Here is a 26085-nt window from a genome sequence, read left to right on the forward strand (position 1 = left end):
ACTCTCTGCAGCTCCTGGAAAAGAGGTTGTAGCGAGGGGGGCGCTGGGCTCTTCTCCCAAATAACAAGGGATAGGACGAGAGGAAATGGCCTCAGATCTCACCAGGGCAAGTTTAGATTGGATATTAGGAAAAACTTCTTCACTGAAAGGGTTCTCAGGCACTCCAGGGAGGAGGTAGAGTTTCCATCCCTCAAGATGTTTAAAAGACAGGTACAGAGATGCTCAGGGCTATGGTTTAGGAGTGGACGGGTATGGTTGGACTCGATGATCTCAAAGGTCTTTTCCAACCAAATGATTCTATGATTCTCTGATTTCAGAAAAACCCCATCCTTGCAATGACGATGCCCGAGAGGAGTTCTACTGGCTAAATCTGGGGCTGACCATCTTCTAAACCGCTTGGCTTTTGTTTTTCAGCAGAAATACATCCCTAAGCAATCCTGAAGGGCAGGTTTGGAATGTTGGGTTTCAGAAGTGGCAGGGTGCAACACAATAGAGGGGAATTTGCACCCTATTAGGAAAGAAAAACAGACTCAACCCCAGTTCTCCATCACCAGTCCCAGATTAAGAACAGAAGTTGCTAAATTCATTCCCATAGCCAGAACTTTGCATATCTCCGAGACAGAAAAAAGAAAAAGAATAATTTGTCTTCTCCATAAATATTTTCAAGCTCTTGAGATAATTTCCTGCTTAGGGTCTGTTCTCAAGACTGAAAACTCCTCCCGAACATTAAAACAACATTCAGTCCTGCTCACCCACATGCCCTTTTCTGATCTTAAGCATGTTAAAATGAAAAATGAGAGTCATGAGGACAGAGATCCTGGTTTGGGTGGAAAGGACCTCAACACCCTGCCATGGGCAGGGTCACCTCCTACTGGATCAGGTTGCTCTAAGCCCCATCCAACCTGGCCTTGAACACCTCCAGGGATGGGGCAGCCACCACTTCCCTGGGCAACCTGGGCCAGGGCCTCCCCACCCTCACAGCAAAACATTTCTTCCTAAGATCTCATCTCAACCTCCCCTCTTTCAGCTTGAAACCATTCCCCCTTGTCCTGTCCCTGCACTCCCTGACCAAGAGCCCCTCCCCAGCTTTCCTGGAGCCTCTTTCAGTCCTGGAAGCTGCTCTAAGCTCTCCTTGGAGCCTTCTCTTCTCCAGGCTGATCAACCCCAACTCTCTCAGCCTGTCCTTGTAAAGGAGATGCTCCAGCCCTTGGATCATCTCCATGGCCTCCTCTGGACTTGCTCCAAAAACTCCATGTCCTTCCTGTGCTGAGGACTCCAGAACTGGACACAGGGCTCCAGGTGGGTAGAGAGGCAGAAATCCCTCCCTCATCTGCTGGTCCCAGTGCTTTGGATGAGGCCCAGGATACGGTTTGTCTTCATGGGCTGCAATCACACATTCCCAGCTCATGTTGAGTTTCTCATCTCCCAGCACCCCAGGTCTTTCTCTTCAGGGCTGAAAAATAAAAGGAATGATATCCTCCATGACAAACCCCAAGCCCTGTCAGCAACGTGGGGAGAACTTCCCAGTGCTTCATCCCTGGGTATCCCAGCATCCCCACCGCTCTCCCTGGCAGCTTCTCCGACTCCACTACATCACTCGGACAGAGGAGCTCTGAGACAACAGGGGAATTATGAACAATTTTTGAACAAGAGGATTTTCAAGCATTCTGTAAAGTGCTGCCATAATTGTCTTATTGTCTGTATCACTAATGCCTGCCCATAGCGCGCCTGCTCAAAAAGTGGATTTATTACTGTGGTTCAAAGCCCCCTCCGGATTAGCGGCGACTCCTGCTCAGTGGAGGCATTGTGGGCCCCGTCTGTTACTTGTTACGGAGAAGACAAAGACAAGGTCTAATCTGTGAAATTTGGCCCAAACCACAGGGTGCCAAAGCCCTTGGCTTCCCCGAGTGCCAGTTCAGGAGGAAGAAATGGGAGAGCCCTGAGAAGCGGCACAGGAGGAGGGACACTGTGAAACGCCGAGAGATTACTTGGCTTTGCCTGATAAAAGGGGGAATTCATTTTCTGCTGGCAAGAAACTTTTAAATCTCCAAGAGAATGTGCTGGGGGACATTGTGCGTGAACATGATCCTTTGGAGAACTAAATCCAGTCCACAATATTGCAGACAAGCTGACGATCTCATCGCAAATTGGTTAACAGTTAATATTTAAAGCCATTATTAGAATTCAGTGTTAACACAGCGACATTTCAGCCTCTGCGTCTGGGTAGCAAGCCAGCTGGGACTAAGCTGGGTGGGTACACGTTAAATACCATGGATTTTCTTCCCCATGATGTAAACCTGTAGGATTTTTCCTCTCATGGTTGAGATGCTCTGCTATTAAATATATGGTCTCACTCATCCTTCAGGATCCTATTCCCAGAGCCAGCATAAACCTCTCCACGCTGCTCAGGTGTACAGACATCAGATCATAACTCTCCTCACCCACGAACAAATAACCAGAGCAGGTCTCCAAAGGAAGGACCGCCACTTGTTTTGAATTGGTTCTCCAAAGCCACAAGTCATAGAATCATAGAATGGTTTGAGCTGGAAGGGACCTTAAAGTTCATCTAATTCCAACCCGCCTGCCATAGGCAGGACACCTCCCATCAGATAAGGCTGCTCAACACTCCATCCAACCTGGCCTTGAACACTCCAGGGATGGGGCAGCCACCACTGCTCTGGGCATTGGGAAAATGGTCACATTTGGGGCTTTTAAACCCGGAAACCCTGTGACCTGTGCTATCACTGCAGACACGGTGTGACAAGAGGACACTTGGACACCCTGTGAAATCAGCCTTTTACCGTTGTTCAGTCAAATGGCTTTTTCATCATTCTGAACTCTCCCAAGGAAAGAGCTTCGGTGAAAACAGGAAGGTGCTAATTCTCCAAAAATGCAAGTCCTTTCAGGTACCTTTCAAGAAAAGGTCACAGTTGAAGAGAGCTAAGCCTGGAGATTTATTCCTCTGTTTACCTCTCTGTGTGAGGGAAGATGAGCAGCTGGGAATGCCTCTGACTAAATTTCAGGGGTGGGAAAATACTTGCATTTTTGTCATGCTTATTTGTCAACCTTCAGTGGGGTGGAGACATCCCAGCAAGTTCAACCGCTCTTCCAGGGCAGTTTGCATCCTTTCATGGCTAATTCCAAGATTTCAGGTGTTTTTGAGTCGCAAAGCAGCCAGACCTCAGCTGAAGCACAGAAAGGTAGTCGAGTGGATGATGCTCTGCCTCAACAGATTTGGGTATATAATAATGGCTTGTTTGGAAGCTCCAGACAGAGATATAAAACTCTATGACAAGCAGTTTCGCAATAGCACGGACCCAGGGGAAATCTCTTCCAAACTGCAGGCAGTTAGTAGCTGGCTTGGAGTGCTTATATCCATATATATATTAATCCCATCTAATGTAACTACAGATGTTCTCATTCAGAGCCCTATCTAATCCTGTTGGGCCTCTGCCATGGTGTCTCGTAGCATGAGTTCTACGAGTTAATTACGTGCAGTGCAAAGAAGCATTTCCTTTTATCGTTGAAAAAAGGTTGCCTTTTAAAAGCGCTGAATGTCCCTTTGTCCTTGTATTTTAAGGACCAGTGAAGAGGAGCACCTGTCTGACCTTCTCGGCTCTGCACATAGCTTGGCATCCCTCCACCGTCTCTTGGCAAGGCATTTCTCATATTTTCCGTCGCCCTCAGATGGGTGCCTCTCCATGCCTTTCACTCTGCTTTCCCAGCTGAGGATGTACTATTGATTTCTGTGGTGTCATGATATTATATTCAGTGTTACTCCACTCCTTTCACAACACAACCTGCTATCTTGTTGCTCTTCTGAGCTCTGTTGCAATCAGCCAGATGTTTCATTGACTCCTAGATCTTTTCCTGGAGTGGTTACAGTTAATTGGGACCCTTCAGTGTATATGAGCCATCCTGTTCTCTCCTTCCGATTATGCTTCCTTCTGGTTTTTGTCTGCCATCCCCTCACCCACTTGGCCAGCGTAAGTCTCGCAGAAGACCTACACAATTTCCTCATCTCTGGACCAGCCAAGTTGGTGGTGGTCACCTAGAGAGGCTGTTAGATCCCTGCTTCCCAGGTCATGGTTATTACATAGGAAAAATCAGCTTCTCTTGGCAGAAGCACCTCCATTTTTTCCCTAATTTCCCATTAAAACCTCATCATATACTCCTGCTCCTTGTTTTCTCCTCCACAGCCAGGTTTGTAAGCAGGAAATAACTACGTTTTTCTCTAGGAATTCCTGGTCATCTCTGCCACAGGCCCTCATCAAAGAGTTTCCTTAAAGTTTTTCTGGAAGAGCTAAATCATAATGGTTATTTTCATTGCCCCTGATGCCGTGTGAACTGACAGACTAAGGACACACTCTTTCCTTGCACCAGCGTCATTCCTGTTTGCTCCTCTCGCACAGAACCATAGACTTGTTGAGGTTGGAAAAGACCGTTAACCTCATCCAAGCCAACCATCAGCTCAACCTCACCATGCCTGCTGATCCATGTCCAAAAGTTCCACGGCCACACACTTTTTGAACTCTTCCAAGGATGGAGACTCCACCACTGCTCTGGGCAGCCTCTGCCAGGGCTTCACCATTCTTTCATTGAAGACATTTTTTCCAGTCTCCAAGCTGAACCTCCCCGGGCACAACCTGAGGACATTCCCTCTTATGCTATCACTTGTTAATCGGGAGAAGAGTCCAGCACCCACATCACCACAACCTCCTTTCCAGGAGTCGCAGAGAGTGATGAGGTCTCTCCTCAGCCTCCTCTTCTCCAGACTGAACAGCCCCAGGGCCCTCAGGTGCTCCTCATAACATTTGTTCTCCAGAACATCTTACTCACTGCAGCATTGCCTCCTCCTCTATGGAGCGGTCCTTTTAAACAAAGCACTGAGGATTCAGAGGATGACTCGGATGTTATCCCTCATATTACCTTTGAGGATATCCCAGGCACTCTCCTTTCCCGATCAATGAGTTTTTTTCAGCTTTGGTGCCCCACGGTCTCTGCTCTGCTCAGGGCAGAGGGTGCTGATATTCTGCATCATGGTGGGAGACAGACAAGAGCCCAGGGAAGTCCTGGCATGAAACTGTGTTTGGGGACTTAAAAGGTGCCTATCAGAAAAGCAGTAAGGATGCCAAAGGGGTGTCTGCACCAATCACACACCCCCCACCCCCTTTGTGATTCTAATAACCTCTTTCCTCAATTTGGCATTACAGCCCTAAGGAATTTGAACTGTACTGGAAAAATCAGCATTAAGCACTGGCAGCCCAGCTACTCCATGGTTAGGGAAGGAGAAGAGCCTGTAATTGCCGGCTGCAAGTGTTTGCACTGGCCAGGGAACTGCAAATTGCCTTTAATTTCTCCTAATTGCTGGCTCTGGTTCAGTTCCTCTGGGACAGGGACGGCAAATGTACATCTGCAGACACTGCTTAGACCACCTCCTGTCTCCCCGCACCAGGAGAGTTGGGATGCTGCTGATTCGCAGAGTTTTCTGGAAGACAGAAAAGTCAGAATGGGGTCAGGCATTGGAGGAGCTAGAGCAATGCTGCCCAGGACAGTCATCCGGACTCGCAAGGTCCTGTGCTGCAGCGAAGAGTTGGGCACCAGTGGCAGAAAGCACATCCCTACACCCAGAGAGGGTTTACCCTATGGTGTGAGGGACCTCTCAGCGATCGGCCAGGTGTTTCCCTGGTGAGGGTTTGGACCAAGGGCTGGTGATTCCCACCTCCTGTGCCACTTACCTACTTGTCACCCATGGGGACACGGCTGACACCTGTGGTGCAGAGCCCTCCCAGCAGCCCGGTGTGGGGAGAGAGGAGACCTCAGACAGATACGGCTGTAAAAATAACCACAGCAGCTTTAGACAAGCTGTGCCAAGGCATTACCTCATGAGGGAAGGAAGCAGCAGCATCACTATTTATTTATGTGGTGTCCAAAAGAGCGCTCTGTGCTCCGCAGCACAGCCTCCAAGAGCCTGATTCTGTGAATCTTACTCATCATAAAGGCTTTTTTTTTCCTTTTATTTCCTCTTTTTTTTTTTTTTTTTTTCCCCTCTCCCATCCAAGCAGTCCCACTGAAATCCGTGCGATCCATTCACATGGGGGAGGATTACTCACAGGATGGGGGTTTGCAGGCAATGCCTGAAACCAGCACGCGCAGCCCCAGAGGGGACGCCTGAAACATGAGGCGTGTTCCTCCCCATCCTCCTGCCCTTTGCCTCTTCTTGTGTAACCCTGCCCTGATTTGCTTATTTTCATATTAACTCCTGCCTCTCTTCTCTTCCTCAACTCTTTTCCTTCTTCGGGCTGTTGCTTAATGTATGTTTATTCATTTCCTCTCCCCCAGCGATGCCGAAGCCATCCCTTGGGGCTGCAGAACGTAGGCTTTCCCTAAACATCGCTCCCTGCACTTATCACGAGCATCACCGGTTTAATGTTAAAACAGAGCCCTTAAAACTTTTCCAACCAAAACTGGGTTTGACAGAAAAAAGCAAGTTTTCTGCTACAGAAAGGTTTGCAAGCAGCTTGTTCTCAGAGGCAGCTCAAGGCAGTGGTGGAGAATAGGGCTTTTAATTAAAAAAAACCCAAATCCAACGCGTTAGGGAAGGAGGAAAAAAGATGCAAAAGTTTTGTGGGTTTTTTTTTTCCTGCCATGTGAAAAATCATCAGGTTTTGGCAAAGCTCAGTCTCTTCCCATCCAGTGCTGGCAGAGCCGGAGGACATCGGGGTAGATGTGTGGGAACAGGATGCCCTGTGCAGGGAGAAGGGGAGTTCCAGGCACCATCCGAGCTCCACTGAAGCTCCCAGCTGGAGTCTGCTGCCCAGTGAAGGTCAGACTGGAACCTGCTGGTGCAGGGACCAGGATGGGAATAGGGGGAACTGGAAGGAAGCTTCTGCCAAACACCAAAACTTGACACCCAGCACAAATGAATGCGGGATGTGACCTACCATCCCCACATGAGGTGGATTTAGGGTGTCGCAGAGCCAGCGGGTGCAAGACAAATCAAGAAGCCTTGTAGGGTCCAGTACAAACACTGATGGGAGTGATATGCTCAGTTTGGGGGATTCAGAGGTGTTTGAAAGCCAAACCCAGCCTCAGGAGCCCATGAGACGCACTCGTCCTGACCTGCAGACCAGATTTGGGGCAGTGGGGCAGGTTTTCCCCCAGTCCTCTTTCTGGCAAGCAGCTCCTCCAAAGGGCAAAAGGAGAGCAGGATCAGTGCTCCCAAGGGAGGCTTTTGGCTGGCTCTTTATGAGGATGCTGTACAAGAAAAGGAAAGCTTTCCTGTCTTTCCCTGCCACCACTCAGCAGGGGCAGACCACAGTCTGGCACCGCGCTTGCAGCTCTTAGAAATCAAGGCTGTTAACAAATATGCAAGGCTATAATCCTCTTGGAGCAGTGATGATAACAAGCCCCGATCCTTTTTTCCCCCCTTTTTTTTACAAACAGCTGCGCCGGTAAAGTCCCACTGTGAGAAATGAGATGGTGAATGATTTCAAGTGCAGTATTTACATGCCCTGCCAAACCCTTCACATCTGCCCAGCTCTGTCGACAAGCCTCCATCCATCTGGCCGGCAACAGCAGGTCCTCGAGCCTGCCTGCATCCCACAAGGGCATTTCCTTCCTTCTCCCGCAGTGCCAGCTGCCAGGGATGCTGCTCAGCAGGGAAGGGCTCGAGCAAAAGCACTGAAAGGAGAGTGGTCGGGTATTTTGTAGTGCACGTGAAATGAATTCCCAATATCTCCGAAAGCAAATGCTTCCTGCCTGAGATCTCCTCTCTTGAAAAGGGTGATGAAATGCTTGGTTTTTTATGTCTTCCTTACAGCATCGCTGCTGCTTCAGGAAGCCCAGGGAAGGTTGGAGCAGGCTCAGGTGGGGACAGTGGGTGCTCTGGCTCCCAGAGCTATTCCAGCGGTGCTGCTTTTCCTGCTCCACTCCTCTCCAAGCCCTGCAAACTCTTACTTGATCACAAGATCTACAAGACGCGGTGGTTGCAATGTCTATGGGTGGGTGTCCTCGAGCAGAGTCTCAGGCACCCCATGATGCCTCCCTAGAACAGAGTACTTATCATCCTGTGTGAGATGTCCTGGCTGCAATTCCATATCCCCAGTGGGACTGGCTGTGGCTGGGCCATCCTCTCCCCTCTGTGCCCACCCAACAGCCGTGGACACACACACCCTGCCAAATGCCACCTCTGTTTCAGGTCAGTGCAGCTGCTGGATGGATGGGACGTTTGCCGGAGGTCCAGAACTGGCTGCGGAGAAGGTGGAGCCATGCCGAGAGCTGCTGGCAGCCTGCAGCATTCACCCTGCTCCCTGCTGATGCCACAACGCTGCCTGCACCCGCTCTGCTGTCCTCCTGACCCTCTTGTTGTGTGTTTCCCCCACAGAGTGCGATTGTCATCCCGTGGGAGCCGCTGGCCAGACCTGTAACCAAACCACGGGCCAATGTCCCTGTAAAGACGGCGTCACAGGCATCACGTGCAATCGATGCGCCAAAGGCTACCAGCAGAGCCGCTCCCCCATTGCCCCCTGCATAAGTAGGTGGATCGCTTTTTCAGTGTCTATAGATTAGAGATACTAACCTCTACAGACCTGCAGGAGCTGCTGCCCAGCCTGGGGGGCTACTAAACCCGCTGAATACATGCCAGCAGGTGTGAGGGACAGAGCTGCCTGGGTACCCCTGCCAGCCACACTGCCCGCAGCAGGGCGGGTATTTCAAAACTCACCCTGAGCTTCCAAGCAGCTCCTCTGCCGTCTTGGGGAGGTTGTGTGAGTGCAGTTGCACTCTGGTTTACCAGGAACCCTAAGGAAAGCTGTGATTTCGTTTTAGAGAGCTGAGGTGCCCCGTGAGCATACTCGCTTTGGGGTACTACATCAGATATGGATGCTAAGGCACATTGCTACAAAGAGATTTTTCTCTCCCAAATCAGGCTGTGTTGCACTGGCACAGAGCTCAGACCAGGGGAGCTGCTGGGTTGATGCAGCTGCCACCGCAGTAATGTGCCGATAGCACCTGGCTTGCTACAGGGGCTCTTAGACTCACACAGGCCAGACAGAAACATGCGTTGTTGCACTGTTTGCTTCCTTGGTTTGCTCTTTAGTTTGCCTTCACAGCTGCTGTCTTCCTCTGCTCTCAAACCAACAGCAGCAAGCACCACACACAGCACCCATAGCCCCTTTGCTGCAGCTTTTGCTCTGCAGTAATCCACATCCTCATTTGATCGCTGTCGAGCAGCCACTGCCCAGGCAAGGCATGCTTCAGCTTTGCTCTACTGCCTGTTTGGATTGCTCTTGTTAGATCATTCGGTAGCTAACTCACCTTGCAAGAGATGAAAAAAATGAATCATCAAAATTACTGTGCTCAGGTCCAACTGCTCCCATCAATGTTATCACAGAATCATACAATGGTTTGGGTTGGGAAGGACCTCAAAGCCCATCCAGTCCCACCCACTGCCATGGACAGGGACACCTTTCACTGGATCAGGGGCCTCAAAGCCCCATCCAAGCTGGTCTTGAACACCTCCGGGGATGGGGCAGCCACCACTGCTCTGGGCAACCCAGGCCAGTGAAATTCCAAGTTGATTCTTTGCTACTAAAAGGGGGAGGAAAGACCCAATGGGTAAAGAAAAGTGAAGGCTGAAAAAATCAAGTCTTCATTGGGAATCCATAGTCTGGTCCTGCACCGTCCCCTCACATAATCTACCACTCAGGATGGCCATTGCCAAATTCTGGGGCTGATACCCTTTCTCTACCTTCTCCTGCTGAAGAAAACATGCATTCCAAGGTGGTTTCTGGTCACTTGAGAGTCATTCTTCCCCGTGTCGCAATGAGACAGCAAGAGTTCAAACCAGACGCTTGTTTCCCCATGATGCAGCAGTCATGACTCGGGTATGTTTTGCAGCAAGTATGCACAAAGGTTTATCATTAATCGTTCCCCCGGGCCATGGTAAACCAGAGGGTAAATTGTTCCTTGCATCACCTCCCTTGGGATTCTTTGCACTAAATTAAGACAGACACAGAATTTCCACAGGATCCAACCAGGCGCTGGGAGCCGGTCTGTGCTGCTGAACCACTGCACTCGAGGTTGTCCTGAGCCTGGCAGGGCTGCCCTGCCCTGGCCCTGGGGGCAGCCTCTGTTTGGGCACCCAGGAGAGCTATATCCCAGCAAAACATCCTTTCCAAGGGGCCACAGTTCTTGGTGGAGCACGTAGCTGGGAAAAAAACCTTGCTGGTAGACGTGGTTGGGAAAGGGCCAAGGGTCTTTGGGATCTGGACTAATGCCTCCTTCTTTTATCCCTTTTTCTCTCCTGTCTGCTTCTCGCTGTCCTGCACAGAGATGCCCGCTGCTCCCCCCACCACCGCTGCCAGCAGCACAGAGGAGCCTGCAGGTATGTTTTCTCTTCCTTTAAAGCATCTTGAAGGTAAAGGTCTTTCAAGCAGTCATTTGCCTGAGATGAGGTGGCATTGAATTAATACATAAATTATGTTGTTTGTACTGGGACAAGTGGTTTCCTTCTATGCCCCAAATATCCGAGTGTTTGAAACAAGTGTGCAGCACCCCAAGATATGGGTGTTTCTACGAGCACATCAGAGTTGTTGGACTTGATGATCTTAGGGATCTTTTCCAACCTTACTGGTTCTATAATTCTATGATGCAGAAAGGTTTTCCCACAGATGCTAAATCTATAAGCACACAGGAGTTACCCAATGTGGAACCAATGTTTGATGGAAAAGAGATAAGAACTCAAAAGCATCACTGTTTGATTATTAAAGATCAGTAGTTGCCTTCTCAAGAGGCTAAGAGAACAGTTCTGCCAAGTTTTCCTGGTGGAGAATGGTTTCCTTGGTTTTCCTGGTTGGAAAACCAAAAATAGTCCAGAAGAGAACAAAAAACCTAAGTGTTCCTTGCTGCTGCATATATTTCCTTTATTTGCCTAGATCTGTGTATTTTGGTGCTAAGAAACCTTAGATGCTCGTTTGACCTGTGTGTTATAGCAATGTGTCTTGTGTCTGGCTTTGTGGATCCTGGGGTGGGACATGGCTGTGGTTAGTGGCATTGTTGGGGCCAGTCGTGCTCAGGGGTGTCTCAAGGCCAGTGGCTGTAAGATCAGGGTCAAGATCTTAGCTCAGAGCAGCAGGTTCTGCAGTTGCAGGCTGCAGCCTAGGGACAGCAGCTCAGCCCTGATACACTTGGGTCACCATATTTATGCAAGCTGCAGTCATCCTGAGAAAGCTTTGGCACATCAGGGTGTGTATATCCTCTCATTTCCTCTCCTCTTGTCCCCGAGCCATGCAATGCAACCCAGGGCTCAACGCATCCCTTCATGCGCTCCATCTCCGCCACTGCAAGTACACCAACACTGCGCCAACATCTCCTCATGATTTACACCCTGAGAGGTGCTGATACCTGCCCCCACCATGTCACCAAGGCACTTTCCTGTCCCCAGTATCCCCGGGGTTGGATGAGTCTGAGCAGCGGGTGACAACAGGAGCCAGAGGGCCTTGGGAATGGGTGACTTATCCCATCCCATCCCATCCCACTGCCTGCAGATTCCTAGGGTATTTGAGCATCACCATGACTGTGAAGGACACGGGGTGTCTCCTCACCAGCATCCATCTATTCCTCCCCCCATAGCCTCCCAAACGCATTATGTTCCCAGCCCACAGCAGGGATGACAGAGCAGACCTCTCATACCACGATAACACTGGGTTTGTCACAGGCTCTGCCAACGAATGTGGATATTTGTCAGCCAAGGAGATGCAGAGATGGCTTCACACAGCCCTTTCTGCAAGGTGCTTGATTCCTGAGGCGAAGCCCTGTGTGTGGAACTACAGTGTCTCCATGCTGGGGTCTCCTCGCACCACTGCTGCCCCTGCGAGCAGAAGCAGTCCCAGCACTCACATTGGGGACCTCCCAGCAAGAACCTCATTCTGTGTGGGTGAGCTTGGCAGGTTGCAGTAGGCTCGTGTAAAAGAGAATGCAGGAGCCTGAGGAGTCCTGTCCTTCCCACCCAGCCCCAGCACCAGAGACTGTCTGACCCTGCCAGGGGTTCTTTGCTTGGTGGAAGCCTTCCCACAGGGACATCCATCTCACCCTGCATCTGCCTGCCCTGGCATGCTCTACTGACCCACTAAGGATCATTAGAGGTGTAGGGGAGATGTTGGCTCTTCTGAGTCACCCTGGAATGTCTGTGGTCCTTAGTGGACTCTCCTTTCCTCAGACTCCCTCCTGCCAGAGGCCACGGCACGTCCCACCCAGTACAGACACTTCAGCCCTCTCCTAAGGCAGAACTGGCTGGATCCGTTCCCTACCCTGCTCAAGGTCAGGTTGCAGTTCTGAGCAAGCAAACGATTGCTTTGTCCTATCACTTGATGGGACATGTCCCTCACACTGAGTCTGTGCGCAGTTTGCCCTGCTAAGCTGACTACCAGGCTTGGAGATGGTGACAATTAAGCAGTGTCCCCAAGTTTGAACTTGCCAGAGGGATCCATCAATGCTGTTTTGCTGCTGTTCAGACCTGATTTTCCTGGCCATGTTGCTGTTCGTGAGTCTAAAAGGGCCTTTCTGAGGGATAGTCTTTATTATCCAGACTATTTCCCCTGCCAGTCCCCTTGTCCTCTTGCATCTTCCCAGAGCGTGACCATGAGAGAGGCTGGATGTAGGCAAGGGCTGGGAGGAAGCAGCATTTATCCACCTCCACCCACCAACATCCCGGCTGAAAAGAGCGAGCTGCTGGAGCCCCAGCTCTGCTGCTCCATGGTCCACAGGTGAGGACTGGCTTGGGGGTGGCACACATCCCTCCTCTGTGCTCCATGTGGATACCAACACGGAGGAAACAGCTCCTTTCTCTGAACTCCCTGCACTGTCCTGGGCAAATGCCGACTGGGGCAGCTGCACTCAGCCATCCCAAATCCCACGTGCCACCCCGATTGGCCACAGCCCTCGTCAGTGCCTGCCCTGAGCTGATGTGCTGTGGCAGTGTGACCTGCGGCAGCACCAGGCTGAGAGTCACGGCCACCAGTTCGGCACCAGTGACTGCGCGCAGAGGGCTGGGGCCAGTGCTGGGCTATTTGCCCCCGTGGTTCCCCAGCTGGCCAGTGAGCAGGACCATGGTGGGCAAGGTAAAAGCATAGAGCTTGCAGCGATCGGAGCCCTGAGCAGAACATGAAGGTGCACAGCTTATTGTAGGCACCAAACACGGACACTTTGGTGGAGAGCAGGTCTCTGTGCAGGCAGGGAGAGGCCACACTCCCTGTCACTCACACATCTGCAGAGGGGAGTGAGTCCATAGGGATGGCTGTGGCATCAGGACATGCCCCTTACCTTTGACCAAGGCTTTGTGTGGGTGTTTGAAACACCTTCCAGCCTTGCTACAAAGGAACCATCTCTTCCTGGTGCTGCTGGTAGGGATGCAGCCTCCAGCCCTGAGCCCCCAGAGCCCAGGGCAGCAAATGGCCCCACGATGGAAGGAGCAAGCCCCAACACTGACTGCATCCTCATGCTGGAGAGAAGGGTTATTCAGGGATCTACCCAAGCCCTGTTAGGTTTACAGAAAGCCTGTAATTGAGAACATCTCAGCAGGGTGAGAGACCTTCAGCAAACCTGAAGGTGAGAGACCTTCAGCAAACAGACCCCTTGCTGGAGGCTGGGACAGGGCTATCTGCAGGCTTGGAACAAGTCAGCCATCCTGACAGCCTGCGAGCCATGAGAAATGACTCCACAGCATCTCTTGGATTCCTGCGTCACTGGAGGGCTGGATGTCTCTGCTCCAGCCTGGAGGGGTGGCCAGGGACCAATCCATCTTGCCATGAGCCACTTTCGCCCTATCCCCATGAAAGCCCAGTGGGGGCTGAGCCAAGTCGAGCAACCTGATGGGCCCAGTGGCTGAGCATAATTCTTCTCAAAGTGATTTTTATTGGAGTTTTTAAGCACCATTTTGTTCAAGGAGATCAAAACCTTCATATTCCATCCCTTCCCCTTGGTGGGGAGCATCAGGCAGTCCTGGGGCTCTGCATAGCTCAGCCTCCACCACCACCCTGAAGCATCCCGCAGAAATCTGTGGAGTTTTCTTGCCAAACCCTTGAATCAGCATGTCTGTGAGCTGAAGCGTCCATAGTGTGGGAGCAAGAGGGTTATGGAGAATTAGTAGGAGCCTTTGGGTGCAGCCAGTTCTGGGAGAGATGCTGCTTTATTCCCTTTGCTTTAGCTACACAGGACAGAAAGCGCCTTCTTCGCCAAGAGCCCAGTTAGCATCACTGCTGCTCTGAGCTGAGGGATTCATTTCAAAAGAGCCCAGGCCAAAGCTGGCTTTGGTACAAGGGGTGGAACAATGCCAGCTTTGGTGTGTGGGGTCCTGCCTGGCTCTGCTTTGCTCTCAGGGGTCCTAATCAATCTGGGGAAATGGTCTAAAACTGAATTGTTTAGATGAAATGCATTCATGGTCTCCATTGCTGGGAGACTGGAGGGTGAAGAGTGGGTGCTTCTCATTTTCATGGCCAGGCAAGGAAAGCTTTTCCTACAACCTCATCCTTCTCTGGCCCCATTCAGAGACACAGAAGGAGGCACAGTCAAAATGCAAAAAACAATAACAGCGAGGGGGAAAGGTTTACAAACCTGCCAGTCAGTCGTTGTCTTATCTGAATTGAATCCAGATTGGCTTGGAAATGATTATCTTAGGTAGATGATTTCAGCTTGTGGGCTTAAATGAAACCAGGTGATTGGATTGATGTGACTTAGCATGGTTTTCCCCTGGAAATTGGCCTCCACAGTTGCAAAACCAGATCTGGACTTTCCAAAAGACTTTTCACAGAATCATAGAAGGGTCCGAGTTAGAAGGGAACTTGAAGGCCCTCCAGTTCCAAACCCCTGCCATGGGCAGGGACACCTTCCAGTGGATCCCGTTGCTCCAAGCCCCATCCAACCTGGCCTTGAACCCCTCCAGGGATGGGGCAGCCACAACTTCCCTCGGCCGCCTGGGCCAGGGCCTCCCCACCCTCATAGGAAAATATTTCTTCCTAAGATCTCATCTCTATCTCCCCTCTTTCAGCTCAAAACTATTCCCCCTCCTCTTATCCCTGCACTCCCTGATCAAGAGTGCTTCTCCAGCCCATTTGGGCTCAAGGTGTTGCCTCGGCTGCTTTGTTCCTGGCTGGTGAAGAAGAGTCTGGATGTAAGCACAGAAAAAGGGAAAAAAATCCCACTTTTAGTGATCCAGGGGCTCCCCAGATGCATATGGACTCAAAGCAGCTTGGCTGCAGGTTGCAGCTTTCCCAGCGCTCACAGGCAACCCAGCACAGAGGTGGATGCACGCCATGGTATGCAAGGATGATTAATACCTTCCGGAAGCAGCTTGGAGAAGGGAGATGGGCAGTCAGGTTTCTGCTCTGGAACAATCTGGAACGGTCTCAAGGACAAAGGAAAAAAAAAATCGAAAAAACCCTCAGTCCCCTGGGCTGTCTGAGCCTTTCAAGACTGTTCCTGTTTCTGTGTCTCACTTGGAAAAAACACACGCAAAGGTTATGGCTTCAGTCCGGGAAAACAGAAAGTTTGTAGGAAATAGTAGAAAACATTCAGTTGAAAGTATCTATTCTCAGGGGAGAGAGCTCTGCATCTCCCATCCCGGTGCAGAGCCCCCAGCAGCGTGCCAGGCATCCTTGGGAACACTTGGGACGAGTCACCATTCCCTTGTCACCCACGCCCTCCCTGTGCATCACAGGCGTCCCTGCATACACACCGTCCCACAAACATCCCCCTGCCACTCCCAGGGTGCTCCCCAGCCCCTCCACCACCCATTTTAGTCAGAAGCCTCCAACAAGAGCCAGGAATGGGGAAAAGTGGCCCCTCTGATGAGTTGGTGCTCCTGTCTCAGCATCAGTTGCTGGCAGTCAGAGTAGTCCTGCCCTGAAAAAGGTTTCTCTTTTGTCTGAAGGTCAAAGGCTTCAATTTTCTTCCTGCCCATGCCTAGGCAAAGCAGGGCACTGCGAGGCCACCCTCAGAGAGTCCCCTGTGCTCAGGTATGGGGGCTGTGCAGCAGGAACAGGGCTCTGCATCCCACAGCAGAAGGACAAAATCCAGATTTCAGCCATGGGCTCACAGTTGTCCTCGTAGATGGACACGGAAAACGACATGGGTGGACATGGCCATGGGTGTCTTCAGGTCTACTGCCCTTGGCACTCTCATCACCCCAGCAAAAACCTCACCACACACCTTTCAAAGAGGAGTTAAATCACTTGCTCCCACCATGGGTATGGGGTTGTATTTGTATATCACGGCTCAGGCAGCTGGGAGCCTCCTTATTTCCAGCCTTCTGGTCAGCCTGTGCCCATGCATCCCTGAGGGACTGTGGTCTTTTTGGCTCAATGCCTTCACTTCCAAGAAGAGTCTGTGGACCACTGTCCCTCCTGCTCATGGTCACATAAACACAGTGATCATCACTGCAGCAACAGCTTCAAGGGAAAAGTGACATTAGGAAAGGATTAAATGTACCGTAGCTCCTCTTAATGAGCTGCAGCAGCTGGAAACAAGGAGTCAACACCATGTGAGCTGCCAGCTGCCTCTACAACATCTGTGAGGGGTGCGAGGCCTACTCGGAAAAATGACAGAGTGGGGACAGGCCACTGGCACTGTGGCCAGTCAGGATAAGATGCAAAGCCAAACCACTGCTCCCCAGTCCCTTCCCAAACACTTATCTAAACCTCCGGACCTGCTCCTTCCCTGGATTAAGTCAGTGGCAAATCCTTCCCTGATGCTGTAGCCACAGGGACAAATGCAACGATTGCCATTGCTTTGGCCAGAGAGGAACTGTCTCTTCACCGTGTGCTTGGGCATGTGAGCATGGTTCTTGTGTGGGATCTCAGAGGGATGGAGGAAGCAAGTCCCACACCACCCCGAAGTTCACTCCTTTCCTTCTTCCCAGAGCACCGAGCAAGCAGGGAGGGAAGGGTCAGCTCTTGGCCTGGGTCGTACGACATTTGTTGTGTTTGGATGGTGGCACTTGCCCACAGTGCTTTGCCAATGTGGACTTGGAGGCTGTGCCAGAGAGGCTGAGGAGGTGCCCCCTGAAACTCCATCTTCCCCAGCCCCCCATGGGGTGATGATTGGGTTGGAATCTCCCCCATTGGTGGCCTCAAAGCAACACTGCCAACATGCATTGAACATTACAGACCTCACGAATCTCAGAAAAGAAGCCCCAAGCACAGTGACCCCAGCAGGTCCAGGTTGGGCTGGCTGGCTGCCCACACGCCTCCACAGCCACCCAAACTCCTCCTGCCTCCTGCCAGCCCCGGGTTGGATGCTGTGCTCCCAGAGCACTGCACCGCCTCAGGCCTCCTGCTCAGAGGAGAGTGGGATGCTCAGAGGGAGCATAGACTCCTCTGTGACGCTGCTCCTTGGGCTGATCTCCTTTTAGCAGAGGCAAACGGAGAAAAATACACCAAACCCCCTAACTTATGGAGCACTTCGCAAATGTAATGAGAAAGGGACTATCGAAGAGAGTCAGCACCTTGAGTACTGTGTTCAGTTCTGGGCCCCTCACCACAAGAAGGATGTTGAGGCTCTGGAGTGTGTCCAGAGAAGAGCAACAAAGCTGGTGAGGGGCTGGAGAACAAGTCCTACGAGGAGCGGCTGAGAGAGCTGGGGTTGTTTAGCCTGGAGAAGAGGAGGCTGAGGGGAGACCTTATTGCTCTCTACAACTGCCTGAAAGGAGGTTGTGGAGAGCGAGGAGGGAGCTGGGCTCTTCTCCCAAGTGACAGAGGACGGTACAAGGGGGAATGGCCTGAAGCTCCGTCAGGGGAGGTTCAGGTTGGATATCAGAAAAAAATTCTTCACAGAAAGAGTCATTGGGCACTGGAACAGCTGCCCAGGGAGGGGGTCGAGTCGCCTTCCCTGGAGGTGTTTAAGGAACGGGTGGATGAAGTGCCGAGGGACATGGTTTAGGGAGTGTTAGGAATGGTTGGACTCGATGATCCAATGGGTCCTTTCCAACCTTGTGATTCTGTGATTCTGTGAAGGGCGTGAAAGAGAGTTTAGCTTTTGCCAATGGATATGTATTGAAAGGGAAAAGCCTGACGAGGTATCTGATTCCAAACTAGATTTGCCTCAAGGCCAACAAAAGAAATCCTAGAATAGCTCGGAAGGCACCTTGAAGACCATCTGATTCTACCCTCCTGCCATTGGCTTAGGTCTTAACTGCAGAACTGCAAGCAAGGTGTCAGCGGGCCTTAGGTTTTTCTCAGTTTTGAAGTAGCGACATGGCTTGGTCATCACCCGACGCCGGTATTCAGTGAAAAGGAGTATGTGCATGTGTTTGCAAACTTGGGGTGGTGCTTGCACATCTGGAGGGGATCAGCAGCACAAGGGACTGCCCAAAGCCTGTACTCACCTCCTGCCTGAAAGGCTCCTGGCTGTTCAGGATGCAGACACAGCCTGTGCCGGCTGCGTCTTGGTGAGGATGCTCCCAGAGCCAGGGAAACGGCATGAACAAGGAGAACTTTGTTCCGGAGCTCGCTGCTACGAGGAAGCATTAACAGTGAGCCTGAGCTCTGCAGACTGCTGAGAGCATCCCACAGGCTGGGAATGGAGGTCCGCTCAGCTGCCCATGGAGGCGAAATTCTCACTTCAGTCACCCTAGCGTAAATCAGGGCTCAGTCTGGGGGTCTCCAGCTTTGTAACCATCCAAAGGAGTAATTCATTCCGCCCTGCACGGGTATTCTCTGGCTTGTCTCCGGCTGTAAGCAAGGTGATGGATTGACTGTGTGATTGATTGACTGATTGATCGCCCACAGCATCCCCTTCCTCCTGAAAAGAGGTTTCTCATGGCGATCCACAGTGAATGGCTGTGATTACAATAGGGGGAGGGCCTTCGAGGAACAAAACTTCTGATCACTTCAAAATGTTTCAGAAAGTCTGTGAAAACATAAAAAAACCAAACTAAAACAATAAAACACCTCAAAAATTCTACAGAAATGCAGATAACCTTCACACACAACTGTATCGTGCTCTTATAATCCCCATTGAAGGTCTTTCTGCATTCCAACAGTCCTCCATTCCTTCATCCCCTCATCTCTGCTTCCCTCAATATCCACATACTTATTTTCCTCTATCCCCACCTCTCCATCCTTCCATCTCCCCATCTCTCTGCCCCCACAACCCTTTTTCCCTCTGTCCCCAAGACCCTATTTCCCTCTCTCACCACATCTCTGTTTCCCTCCATCCCTCCATCCCCACATCCCTCCATTCCTCCATTCCTCCATCCCAATATTCTCCATCCCTTTTTCCCTCCATCCCCACATTCCTCCATCCATACATTCCCAGCTATAGGATGCTGTCACTTTTGGAATCCTCCTTCTGTCACCAGGGCAACCTGTGTGCCCACAAGTCCTGGGCACCGTGGCCAAGCCATGAGCTTCTGTGCACAGACTCAAAACCCCATCATCACTGCCAAACTCAGTTAAAAAATATCATTACTGACGATTTTGAAGTGAAATGAGCTGATTTCCTCCTGTTTCTGGGACTTTAGGGGTGCTGGTTGATGAGAAGCTTGACATGAGCCAGCAATGTGTGCTCACAGCCCAGAAAGCCAACTGTGTCCTGGGCTGCATCCAAAGCAGTGTGGCCAGCAGGGAGGGAGGGGATTCTGCCCATCTATTCCTCTCTTGTGAGACCTCATCTGGAGTGTTGTGTCCAGTTCTGGAATTCCCAATGTAAGAAGGATATGGAGCTGTTGGAATGGGTCCAGAGGAGGCTACAAAGATGATCTGAGGGCTGGAGCACCTTCCATATGAGCACTGGCTGAGAGAGCTGGGGTTGTTCAGCCTGGAGAAGAGAAGGCTCAGAGGAGATCTTATAGCGACCTTCCAGTACCTGAAGGGGCTACAGGAAAGCTGGAGAGGGGCTGTTCACAAAGGCTTGTGGGGATAGGACCAGGGGGAACGGGGATAAACTGGAGAGGGGCAGATTTAGACTGGACATTAGGAAGAATTTCTTCACAATGAGGATGGTGAGGCCCTGGCCCAGGTTGCCCAGGGAAGCTGTGGCTGCCCCATCCCTGGAGGTGTTCCAGGCCAGGTTGGATGGGCCTTGGGCAGCCTGAGCCAGTGGAATGTCCCTGCCCATGGCAGAGGGGTTGGAACTGGATGATCTTTAAGGTCCCTTCCAACCCTAACGATTCTATTTCTACAATTAGCAGGTGCTGCTCTCCCGTGGCCCCGCACCAGCTCTCAGGGGAGCGGCAAGCCCGATTTGCCCCAGCTGTGGTCACATCCTGACCCTGCATCCCGCACAGCGCAGCGTGGCCAGGGAGCTTCTGTCAGGCTGGGGATTTATAGGGTGCTCAACGCTCCGGAGTACAGCTGGTTTCCTAGGAATGGGTTTAATCATTTCGGCCGTGGCGCTCAGCACTGCTGCTGTCCCGGGGTGCTGCGAGGGGCAGCCCCGGATGCTGCCAGCAGTCGGAGGCTGGGGACACCATGTGCTGGGAGGGGACAAAGTGCTGTTGGGGTTCACATCCCACACCCCTCCTTGGTCTGCTACGCTGGCAGGGGGTTGGAAATGTGCTGCCATCCTGGGTGTCCCTGGGAGAGGAGCGAGGAGGGTGCAGAGGCAGTGGTGGATGTGCCCTCAATCTCCCATGTGTGGTGTTTGCCAGTGCTTTAGTGTCTGGCACAGCTCAGCTGTCCCCATAGTGTCACCAGGGCTGTAGCCTGTGTCTGGCACAGCTCAGATGTCCCCACAGTGTCACCAGGGCTGTAGCCTGTGTCTGGCAGAGCTCAGATGTCCCCATAGTGTCACCAGGGCTGTAGCCTGTGTCTGGCACAGCTCAGATGTCCCCACAGTGTCACCAGGGCTGTAGTCTGTGTCTGGCACAGCTCAGCTGTCCCCATAGTGTCACCAGGGCTGTAGCCTGTGTCTGGCACAGCTCAGATGTCCCCACAGTGTCACCAGGGCTGTAGCCTGCCTTCTCATTCCCTTTATATCCAGGAAAAAATTGGGATGCTCATGGTTGCTGCCTTTAAACACTACAAATCACTCCGGCTCCTTCTCTCCCACCCCAAACCCGGCAGCTAAAGCAGCAGGAGCAGCCTGTCCGCAGCTCGCGGAGGGGCTCTGGGGGTGGCTGTCCCCCCGCAGGTCCCGGTGTCCCCCGAGGGGCAGCGCCTGTGCCCCGAGCATCCCCCGGGCCGGGATGCCGCAGCTCCCCGCGGGGCGGCAGAAGGTGGGTGGCCGGGCAGGCACCTCCCGGTGGTCCCCGAGCCCTGCACGGATGCTGCCGAGGTGGGACGGGAGCTGCGGCATCCTGCGAATAGCCCAGCCGCGGCTTTCCACCGCTCCAGGCGAGAGGCTTTAATCTAATTATATGCTTTATTTGCGCCAATTTGTTTTTCAATCAATCTTGTTCAGCCAGAAGAAAGGAAGCTGCTGTGGGCTCGTTTGCACCTCCTTGTTCCTAGGGAGAGGTTAATGGCAGTTATCGTCGCTAGAGATGCCTGTGGGGCTGAGGACCCTGCCCTCCTCCTTGGCAGGGACCATCCTGCTCCCCGCAGCACCGTGCAAACAGCTCCCAGGCAGGCACAGAGCAGCCCCAGGATCTTTGGAACGTGGTGGCTTGAGAGAAGCCTTTGCTGGGCCAGGAAGGGGTGCAGGAAGGGGTGCAGGCAAGGATGCAGGCAAGGATGCAGGCAATGGTGCAGGCAAGGATGCAGGCAAGGATGCAGGCAAGGGTGCAGGTAAGGGTGCAGGCAAAGATGCAGGCAAGGGTGCAGGCAAGGATGCAGGTAAGGGTGCAGGCAAGGGTGCAGGCAAGGGTGCAGGTAAGGGTGCAGGCAAGGGTGCAGGCAAGGGTGCAGGCAATGGTATAGGCAATGGTGCAGGTAAGGGTATAGGCAATGGTGCAGGCACGGTTGTAAGTAAGGATGCAGGCAAGGGTGCAGGCAATGGTGCAGGCAAGGATGCAGGCAGCAGGCAGCATAATCCTGCCAGGTGGTCCCAGGGATTTTCTGAGAACAGGGATTTCTGGGTCTCATCCACAGAAAAGAATTTGTCATCTATTGCCAGGAGTTTCTATAGGGTCCCAGGGAACTGACAGGGTCTACTGAGTACCAAATAGTAGAGGGTGACAATAACTCACTGCACTTTTCCTGCCCAGGTGGGGCTGGCACAGTTCCCTGCTCAGATGGGGCAGGGCTGGCCCCAGCGGCCCACGCGTGTGTGTGTTGGTGTAAGGCATTCCTGAGGCAGCTTTGGAGACCAGGAGATGCTCCAAGGCCTGAGCAGTCCCCTCTGCCTTTACACATGGAGCAGACTGGTTACAGACCATCTCTGAGGGTGCCTCAGGAGCCAATTGGGCCATCTCAGCTCATGGGACAAATCCCTGCCAGCTCCTTCTCCCAGGGCACGCTGTAAGGGCATCTCAGGAGGTGGCCAGGGACAGAGAGCAAGGCTGCACAGACACCTGGTTAAATGCAGCCCCATGGCTGAGGCTTGCTGCGCACCAGGACCTCGCGCAGACCCTCTGAGAAGCAGACTCAGGCCCTCAGGATCCCTGCCCACAGGCTAAGGGGACTATTTCCAGCCTGGGCATCATTCTAAGGATGCATGACTCGAGCAGCCCAGTCCCAGCTCATCCCAGGCCCAAGGCTTGCAAAGGATGCATCTCTCCCTACCAGCTCCTGGCCATGCTGGAGAGATGGCCGAGGCCACCCAGCCAGAGGCACCAGCTGTCCCACAGCCAATGCCAAAATGAAGAGCACGAATTTCCCTGTTCTATTCGCAAAGGGCTTCGTGCACAATAGCTGGGGCATTGCCAGGTAGGGGGAGAACAGTCAATTTAGTCATAACAGATTCCGCTGCTCCATTCAACCACCAGACCAGGGAAGGGAGTCGGCAGCAAAGCCCAGGACAAGCAATCCAACGGCTAAATTGGATAAACTAGGAGGGATTCGCTGCCGTAAGCTTGCTTTTATATTAAAGAAATCTACTCTGAGAGAAAGACCCTGGCTTGAGGCCAAACCAAATTGCTGCATCAAGCCCTCACAGTTGACGTGTGCTCTGCAAGCCATATTGCAGCCCCTGCTGCCCATCCCAGAGGGAGAAGCCCATCCATGCTCCCTGTGCAAGGAAGCGGCTACTCCAGAGCATACCTTCCTCCAAGATGTGTGGTCAGCAAAGGCCAGAAGCGAGAAGCTTGAGGCGAGCATGTTTGGCCGCCAGCAGAGCTGGCACTGACTGAACTGACTCTTCACAGTCATTCTCCGCGACTGATGGAGATGCTAAAATAATTCATTGGGACAGGAGGAAAGGGCAGTTTCAGTGCTGTGGGAAGTGAAACAGGATTTCATGGTCATCTGGGGAAATGTCCAGAAGTCCAAGAGCCAAAGGCATCCCTGCTATAACGGCTGAGGGACAGCCCCAGAGTGGGGTCATCATCTTCTGTCCTGGTGCTGGGCAGCAGCAGTTTGCATCTTATCCTTCTTGTCACCTGGGAGCACAGCTTCCAGCAGCCTCTGGGGTGGTTTGAGATGGCTTCTAGAGATGTTCTCATGCTCAGTTTGGGCCCATCAAGCAACCAGCTGAGACGCTGCTCAACCATAAAGCAGAGACTGATGTTTCTGCCCTTGCCCTCCCCGTATGCACCCCCTCTGCTCCACATGATTTTCCTCCATGCTCCCAACCACAAGCTGAAGATGTCGGGTACTTTGGAGCACTTGGAATCATTTTGTAGTTGCTGGATGGGCTCAAGAAACCCATTGATGCAGACAGCATCCACACAGGGGTTTTGCTTGAGATCACTCTCCACTTAGCGGTGAGCTGGGATTCTCTGACTCTCGGCAAAGGCAACACTCGAGTCCACCGTCAGCATTGCAGCGATGCCAGAGCGCACAAGAATGCACTGGCGAGACATCCACCTCCTCCTCCGTAGGCACTGGAGTGGGTTTTGTGGTGTTGAGCCAACAGTCACATCCCTCAGGCGGAGCCAGAGCCCCCCTGCAACTGCAGGAGCTGTTAGAAAGCCAGAGGAAGCGGCAACGCCGGCGCTGGAGCACAGATTTGGGGACGCCTGCGGAGCAGAGGTTTGGCTGTTGCGCACCACAGCCAGCATTGCCAAGCACCGGTCTGCCTGGAGCCACTGGTGTCCTGGGTGTCACATCACTGCTCATCGCACCCACAGCCCCATCACAACAGGCAGCCCATGCACCAGCTCCGTGCACGGATGCTGCAGCTCACCAGCAGAGCCTGAAGGAGGATAGTAATCTGTCTGATAATGCTAGGGAAGAAGGGAAAAAGAATGAGGAAAAAGAAAAAGGAAAAAGAAAGCTGTTCATCACCATGCATGAAAGGAGATCAAAATATCCCCATTGATCCAAACTGGCCAACTCTGGGGTTACGTGAGCCCTCAAGCAGACCCCCACTCCCATTTTCTCAGCACTGCTCTCTCCAGTGATGGGTTCACAAGTTTCAGATTTGACATTTGGACCTGCCCCTTCCTTTTGCGGCTCGATCTGGTTCCACTTCCCACCCAGTGTGAACAGGAAGTGGAACAGGGGACGTATCTCCACCCTCAGAGCCCCAGCAAGAAGTGCAGCCCCTTGCGAGTGCACAGAGAAAGCAGGCAAGAACCTCAACCTGCTGAAATGCTGAGGCCAAACTGTCAAGGCTGGGTCTCCCCTTCTAAGCCACGACACCTCCACTTTGGATCTCAGCCCACAAAGGTATTTAGGGCCCTACCTGGGGGAAATCAATAGGAATTTAGCTGCATAAATTTGGATTAGAAATCTGAATCCCCTTGGGGGATCTATGCCTTATATCTGCATTTCGAGTTTGGTATCCAGGCCAAGAAATGTGGCTTTAATCGTTCTATCATGTCAGAATCAAGGGGCCTTTAATTTCCGTTACCGACATGTGGCTTTCGCAGAGGCTTAAGGCTCATTGCAGAACTGCAAGCGCAGCAAGACGTGGTCTCACATAGCATCTTCTCGGGAAGGCTGCTCAACACCCCGAGCTCCAGCTGCCAGCACCCCCATCCTGCCCGGCTCCATCAGCACTGGATGGGTGATGGGGGTGAGCTTCCCTTCGCTTTCAATGTCATGCTTGCAGCCCAGACTGACTCAAAAAACTCCCTAAAATGAAGCGATTAAAGAAAAAAACTAGTAAAATACAATTTTAGCAAAAGAAAATTAAGCAAAACAAAGAAGGTGTTTAGCTGTGAAAACTCTTTGCTCAGCCAGAGAATTAGTGATATCAAGCGGATGGGCTGAGCTGCAAAGCTGCTGAAGGCTACGCTGACATATTTTACTAAGCTGCGATGGACACGGAACAGCCGTCCACCACCTGCTCCCAGCCCTCTGCAAACAAGTAGCGCCAACCACCTCTTCCCATTCCGTTTGTCTGGGAAAGGCAGAAAGTTTGTACTTTCCCGCAGGGAAGCAGACAGTCGCTCCCAGCCCAGGTAGAGAATGTCCCCTCTGCGGGTCACAGAGCTTTAGGATGTGGTGATGGGGGGAAAAAAGCACCAGGGTCTGGCTGTGCTTTGGGTTTGCAGCTCTGAAATGGGGATTTACACTGAAATATTTGTGCAGCTGAGCAAACTCTGGAAGGAAAGCGCTGGGAGCCGGGGGAGGAGGGTGCTCAGATCTCACCGCTCGGTTTTCCTGTGCCACAGTGCTGTGGCCAGGGGTGTTGGAGCCCTTCAGAAAGGGGATTTCCAGGCCAAATGAAGGCTACGAGGGGACTTGGAGAGATTTCAGGGTCTGTTGAGGGCAGGCAAGTCCTGCTTGGGGCCAGACAGGCTGAGGGCAAGTCTGCCAGGGAGGAGGAGGCAGGTAGGACAGCACTGGGATGAGGACCAGCCCTTGTTCTGCAGGGAGCTGGGGCTGATCCCATCCATGAGTCCTGAAGAGCAGAACCAAGTGTTGTCCACCTCATCATGTCTGTAGGGTCTGTGTGGACAAGACCCAGACACTTAGCACCCTGTGCTTCAGGTACCAGGTTGTTCCCCATCTCAATGTGGGCTTCACTTCTTCATGCAGCCTTTTTCTCTCAGCTCAGTGTCACGGTCAGGCTCTGGCATGACTTTCCAAGGACAGGTTACCC

The 26085-nt window shown here is 52.3% G+C and overlaps 1 protein-coding gene across 1 annotated transcript in view; it reads left to right on the plus strand.

Annotated features, from left to right (window-relative positions):
• NTN1 (netrin 1) overlaps positions 1–26085 on the plus strand; it is a 115607-nt gene that overhangs the window by 71992 nt on the left and 17530 nt on the right. Inside the window, exons 3-4 of the mRNA XM_009562609.2 lie at positions 8387–8536; positions 10334–10387. Of these exons, the coding sequence (XP_009560904.2) occupies positions 8387–8536; positions 10334–10387 (204 nt within the window). The remainder of the gene's footprint in view (positions 1–8386; positions 8537–10333; positions 10388–26085) is intronic.

Source organism: Cuculus canorus, chromosome 18, assembly GCF_017976375.1.
Source record: "Cuculus canorus isolate bCucCan1 chromosome 18, bCucCan1.pri, whole genome shotgun sequence".
In the NCBI taxonomy this organism is placed as follows: domain Eukaryota; kingdom Metazoa; phylum Chordata; class Aves; order Cuculiformes; family Cuculidae; genus Cuculus; species Cuculus canorus.